Consider the following 6,576-nt stretch of genomic DNA (forward strand, 5'->3'; position numbering starts at 1 on the left):
GCCAGAGTCAAAGTAAGAGGATATTTTAAAAGTTACAGCATCTACATTCTACATGATGAAATTCTTCTTTGAACAGTGCTGACTGCTGAGCCACGGTTGGTTGGATACGTCCTTGTAATCAAATTATCTGTGTATTTCCCAGCACTGTCAGTGAAGCTGCAAACTGCTAAAGATGAGCCCATGCTACCCCTCTGTTTCATGGAAGCAGTCGGAATTAGGATGTGATGTCACTTTGCTGATGCAGGTAAATGCATAACACAAACACAGTTCGTGGAAGTGAATGGGAGAAGGACAGAAATGCACAGTGACATTAACTTTACTGAGTCTGCAGACATTTCCTCTTCAGTGGTACCAGGGGAGGCCTGCTATCGTGCAAAAAAAGTAAAATGAAATGCTTTTTTCCTTTTCATTTTTAGATTATTTAAAATCACAGAATTTTCACATTTAATGTTTAAATACTGAGAAGCGACAGCAGCCAACTGAGCCTCAACATAGATTGAGCTAAATGGCTGAGCTAATCAAACTTACTAGCTAGAGAAAAGTGCAGAAAGTGGACATTATAATTTTTCTTGTGTGAAAACTATATGACATGATACAAACTGCTACTGTCACTCTCTGGCATAAGTAACACACATAAGCAGCTAATGCTAACTTAGCATCATATTTATCTAAATTCACAAGCTTAGCAGCTGCCATTTTGCTGAGCATTTTTCCTTTCTGGCAAGAATGTTAACAAGGTGACTTCAAAGAACACTAAAGACAATGAGTTTTGAGTTTGATTTCCAACTCTTTGACTTGTCCACTTCCTCAGTTCAATCTGGCTATGCCAAAGGCAGATGTTTTCTTATTCATGTCAAAAATTAAGTGATTGAAAACAGGACTCCGTGATGAGGGTAGTCCCCCTAGCTAGTGTGTGCTCCTCCACCAACACTGCCCACAGGAAAACAAGACGTAATGGTTTTCCTGGTCATGCATGGGCGAATTAGCTCCCCATGCACAATCTTCATAGCTTTTCAGATCCTTTAAGAGCTCCTGTTAAGAGCAGTCTCCAAATCTAACTATAAAACAATGTTAATTATTTTTATCTGTGAATAATTAACAAGGTCTGCATATTTGGCCCCTGTATCTTAAAGTCTTGTCAATGTAGAAAGTCATCACTTCCTAGCAGAGAAGAGGGAATGTTAAAGTACATAACCCCCCCGCAAAACTCCCAATTTGATCCAGTCGAGTGACTCATTAGTCAACAGGAATGGCTGCCGGTGTGAAGGAGCGCGAAGCAGGAAGTTTGGGAAGAGCGTTGTCTCTCAGTTTAACACCGGGGTACACAATCTGGGAAGCTGAATTCAAGACACGATTAACCTCATAGTCATAATACCAAAGTGCTTCCATGTGGTTGAATGAAATGCAATCTCCCCCACGCTTGTTTCCAGGTGCTGACATGCAGATTAGGTATTGTGTGCAGTTCTGCGTCAGTCCTCAAAGGAAATTACTTGAAGGATGCAGAAGGTTAAGTTTTAATGTGGCACTAGTTTGAGGCAATGTTTGTTGACAGATGTGATGAATTGTTTCCACTCTACGCGTATTTCTTTACGCTCGCACAGCGTTTCCTACGCCGTCTCCCAGGATCATCTCCACACATTCTTAAATACATCTATATTTTCTCCAGTGGTAGTATACATTTGATCTGTTATTTAAGATGCTCTGCAATATGGTTGGTATTTTTCTACTTTGGAGAAACATGCCATATTCAGTCCTCAGTTACTTTAACAGTATGATACAATATACACATTTCCCAACTGTACCAGTGAAGATCAGAAGTTCTGAGGCGGCTGCATTTGTCAAAAATAAACACATAACACTACCGTAGTTCCTTTGCTTCATGTTTAAATGCCACACATTTCAGCACAAACACACAAAGTGGTAAGGGTAATAAAAGTTCATTCATCCTCCCCTTTCATTCCCTGATTTTTGCGAAACATCCATTTCATCGAGGATACGGTTGCAATACTTGTTTAATTCCGCTAGAGTGCACACTTGAGTCATGTTGGTGGAGTTTGTTAGTCATTTTTTTTTAGATGACTGGACATTGAGATCCATCCAAGCAGAAGCGTGTGTACTTGTTTGGTCTTCAGTGGCAGACCAGGTACTCAGGATCTTCCATTTTTGCTTGCTCGGAGTAATTGCTGCCATGCAGGAGAAGAGAGACACAGAGAGAAGCGATTACTCATACTGTTTGTACTGAGATCAATGACTTTTCTGTGTCAACAAAACTACAGAACAACATTGCAACATGCAGAATCTAGCGGCGGTTAAAAGCTGTTTGCACGTACAAGAATTGCACTGATTTGAAAATGTTGTAATATTTTCTGTTAAGAAAATTGATAAAAGCACTTCACATAATTGTGTAGTGTATAAAACAAACAAAAGAAATCAGTTAATGCCTGAGCAAGAGAAACAGTAAAACAATTACTTAGAACAATCAATAAATAAATGATTTACGATGATTACTATAATTTTTTACTGGTTGCTATTTAGCCTCCTCTTATAAAAAGACAGTCATAAAATTCTAGCAATAATATTCAGATTGAAAAAATAATTTCTCCCTTTTTATACGAGTTATCTCTATTTTATTTTAAACAAAGTCAAATATTGTAAATACAATGTTTATTTCAGTTCAAAAGTCTTAACTTGATTGACTTAGTGAATTCTATCTGTTGTTGAAGCAATGAACTTGAAATGATTTTTAGATCTCAAGACACGGTAATTAATAAGCAGTAAATCTCAAGGTGCTTTTAACACTGCATGAACAAAAGGTGTACTTGGAGAAAACTGTTTTGGGATTTATTGTCTTTATGAGTGGACCGAGTGTTTAAAATGCAGCAGAAATCATAAAGAAATAGTGCTTTTGTTGCCTTAGCTAAAAAAAAATATTTTTTAAATAGACAAAAGAAGAACCAAAGTGAGCAGGATGTGAAACTGGAGAACGCCACTCCTCTGTACTGATGGCAGATTTCTTGACCTAATAAGCGTAATGCCATATGGCCTGATGGCACCGTTACAGACACTATGATCTGCGCGGCAGAAGTCATTTGCTCTGGGCTTGACGTGGTCTGTGGTGGGTGTAAAGATGTCATGGTTATCTACTTACACGTTGGATTATGGGTGCTGCGACAGTCAAACCGAAGGTTTCCAAATAGTGGGGCGATAAATCCATGTCGTTTTGTCTGTTCTGTCTTCTTTGACCGATGCTTACATGAGGAACACAACATCCACACAACCAGAAGTCTCAGCACGACCTGGGCTCACAGAGGGAAGTGGAAATGAGAGAAGTACCACTCATTGGAGTGTTTGAGCAAATTATGACCTTTTTTTTTTTACGTATCTGCTTCATGTTTGTTGCATGTACGAACATTTTGTGATATGCTTTGTAGTAATTTACCTTTCATTGCCACTGACATCTGTCGCAGCAGCGCCATTTGTAAATCGGATAGCTGCTGTGACTGCACTCTTCTCTATTCCTTGAAGCTTGAAGTTTTGATCTGTATGACCTGCCCTGCAGGTGGAAGGGGTGTGGCCACAGAGCAGTGTCACCTCTGTGAGCTCATCTCTGGCTAAGTGGGGATGAGAAGGAAATAATGTTTTTGACCTCGTTCTAGCAGTCTGTGTACAAAACTCTTAAATGGAACAGCTTGTGAGGCCGAAGAAGACAAAGTTTCAGATTTATCTGCATACTTAAGATAATTCCAAAGCTTTACCCGCTGCTACTGTAGGATATGGTGGTTGATGGCTCTTCAACCCATTATAAGAAGGGCATCGGCATCTCAGTAGATGAGTGTAGGCTGACCTGAAGTCCCTGTTGAGAGCTCCGTAAAGAACAGGGTTGAGGGCTGAGTTGGCATAACCCAGCCACAGTACATATGGGTATCCAGGTTCTGAGCTCGGGTCCGGAAGCTCCTTCAGACCATAAATTGTGAAGAGAATAAAATATGGCAACCAGCACACCACAAAAGCCCCGATAACTGCTGCCAGTGTCACTGTGGCCTTGTGCTCCCGCAGAGCCACTGCTGAAACACTGGACAGTAAAGTGGTACTGATGGAAGGATTGTTTCTGCAGTTGTAGGTGGTGATGCAAGTGGGTCGGGCACTGATGATGCGTTTTGCCTGTGCCCGCGCAATTCGAAATATTCTGAGGTAGGTCCAGCACATTGTAATCAGTGGCAAGAAGAAAGTGAGAAGCGAGTCAGTCAGTGCGTAGGGTCTGTTCAGCTCAAAACGACATCTCCCCTCTTGGGCCCAGGGTCCGTGGTTCTGCACGGTCCCATTTACAGTGTTCCACCCCATTTGAATGGGCAGGAAAGACACCGCCAAAGACACTGTCCAAACAGTGGCCATTGCCACAGCAACCTTCCATGGCAGCACAAGCGCAGCATATCTTAGAGGCATGGTCACAGCCAGGTAGCGGTCCACACTGATGGCCAGCAGGGTCAGAATGGAGGCGGTGCACAGCATGACATCCATAGAGATGTAGAAGTTGCAGAAGACTGGTCCGAGAGGCCAATCTTCCTTGAGCTGGAGGAGGGCTGAAAATGGGAGGACGAGGAGGCCGAGCAGCAAGTCTGTGATAGCCAGTGACACAATGAAGCAGTTAGTGTGGCAGCGGAGACGTCGCGAGGCACAGACGGCCAGGCAGACCAACACGTTACCACCGACAGTCAGGAGGATGAGGAGGCACAGGAGGACACCCAGCATCACAGTTGACAACATCATTGCAGGTTTTTGGCGGGGACAGACTGAAGAGGAGATGACATCATCATTGAAAGTCCGTGTAGGTGCTCAGTCATCCAGGTCGAGGTAAATCAATAAGAGCATCAGAACAATCTGGACTTGCTTGCTCTTGTTGATCATCATTATAACTTTTTTGTTGTTTTCTTTTCCTTTTAGTAAGATGAGATGCCTCACTTTTCAAAAATAATTTAAATACTTTTGTTATTAAATACATTCATAGTATTTGGTTCTTACATTTTCTCAATGCAGTCTAAATGAAAAGATGATCAAAGCTCTTGGCCATGTGAAATTTCTCTCTCTGTCTTTCCTCCAAAGCGTCTTCTGCTTTACCTGCAAATATACTTGACTGATGGCTGTTCTTGTGGGGGCAGAACCCCACTAATTATACCTTTCAACTCTTCTAGGACTCAACCTCATCAATATTCCAGTTCACTACAAGCACCAAAAAAGTCTTGTTCAAAGAGTTTGTCTCATCAGCCCTATGCTTGTTGTGAAAATGTTTGTGACGTCTACTGAACAGCTTTCTGTCTGTGTAGATAACGTGGTGGTCCATGGCATCACTTCAGAGTCAACATCATCTTCTATGGCTGTGGCGACACCTAGTGGGCAGAGAGGAGAAGCACAGCCAATCAGAGCAGGACTTCCTCGTTGATACGACAAAGCAGTCATATTCCTTTGGTCTGGTAAGTGCCTTCTAAACTGTGTGATTGATCATATCAAATCACGTGAATCAAATCATATTACATGGATATAAACTATTATAGTACTGCAATCAATATCGAAAATATTGATTCAAAAGCAATATTCTTGAATTAATACCTTTTATATTTCCTTTCTTTCAACTTTGTGAATTGCTCCACATATATATGGCCCACCATAGAAGGTCAGCCCACCTTGTGTTAAATATACAATGAGTGGTGCCACATGTGTTATAGGTAAAAACAAAATCAATACTGGGTATCATGTGCATGAAAATAATCACAATCAATAATCACAGCTTTTCTGTACTGCTCGTTACAGAAAAACAATGGATGTTAGCAATTTGAGGAACAATGGAAACTTACAGTTTCATTCCCCAATGATAAAACTGTGTAAGGCCTGGAAGTCATTCATTCATTGACATGGAGCCAGTTTTATAGTTGTATTTATGTGAAAGGTGCATTTTAAATAACTAGCTTGTCTTATACAGTCTATGTTATACAACAGTTGCTTATAATGTTAAAACTGAGTGCTTTAGTCTTTATGTTAGTAAACAATGTCTCTCTCTCTCTCTCTCTCTCTCTCTCTGGTCGGGTGGGGGTCTCTATCTCACCACTGAATATCATCTGGTCAGATCCAGAATGGAGTCAGCAACAAATATTTAATTTTAACATTAAAACCCAATTTACAGATTAAAAATCAGTTACAAATACACATCAACTCTGATTCACTTTTACTTTTCAGCATTTTACAAAAACAAATGTCTGCACAAAGCTCTTGCAAGCCACAAAACATGACGTGGCGGGCCACATTGGCCCCCGGGCCTTGAGTTTGACACATATGCATTAGACTCTCTATGATAAGACCTCACCGTCTCACTAAATGCATATTTTTATTTATTCATAAAAAAAAAAAGAATTGGCCGTTGTACACAGCCTGTTTATGTTGATGTGTTATTAACACATTTAAAATTGCATAGACATGCGGGAAAGTGTTGCACAGTGTTGCTTTCCCTCTGTGAACACAGTCATCGATGGCATGTGGGCATGATTTTTTTAATGTGTACTCTGCGGAGGCTAACTAATTGATAAG

The 6,576-nt window shown here is 40.8% G+C and overlaps 1 protein-coding gene across 1 annotated transcript; it reads right to left on the reverse strand.

Annotated features, from left to right (window-relative positions):
• Positions 1–2,128: 2,128 nt before the first annotated feature.
• On the reverse strand, positions 2,129–4,767 carry hrh2a (histamine receptor H2a). The gene is made up of 3 exons (XM_068740704.1): positions 3,756–4,767; positions 3,440–3,611; positions 2,129–2,183 (listed from the first exon to the last, which is right to left on the reverse strand). The coding sequence occupies exons 1-3, from the start codon at positions 4,765–4,767 to the stop codon at positions 2,129–2,131; spliced, it is 1,239 nt and encodes a 412-aa protein (XP_068596805.1).
• Positions 4,768–6,576: the final 1,809 nt, after the last annotated feature.

Source organism: Brachionichthys hirsutus, chromosome 6 (genome assembly GCF_040956055.1).
Source record: "Brachionichthys hirsutus isolate HB-005 chromosome 6, CSIRO-AGI_Bhir_v1, whole genome shotgun sequence".
Lineage (NCBI taxonomy): Eukaryota > Metazoa > Chordata > Actinopteri > Lophiiformes > Brachionichthyidae > Brachionichthys > Brachionichthys hirsutus.

What these genes read in the sequence shown, in the direction of transcription:
- hrh2a (XM_068740704.1), bottom strand. Translation starts at nt 4,767, where the DNA reads ATGATGTTGTCAACTGTGATGCTGGGTGTCCTCCTGTGCCTCCTCATC. An exon ending in ATATCCTACAGTAGCAGCGG is followed by an intron (nt 3,612 to 3,755) that starts GTAAAGCTTTGG and finishes ATCCCCACTTAG; the next exon opens with CCAGAGATGAGCTCACAGAG. An exon ending in GATGTCAGTGGCAATGAAAG is followed by an intron (nt 2,184 to 3,439) that starts GTAAATTACTAC and finishes CCTGCATGGCAG; the next exon opens with CAATTACTCCGAGCAAGCAA.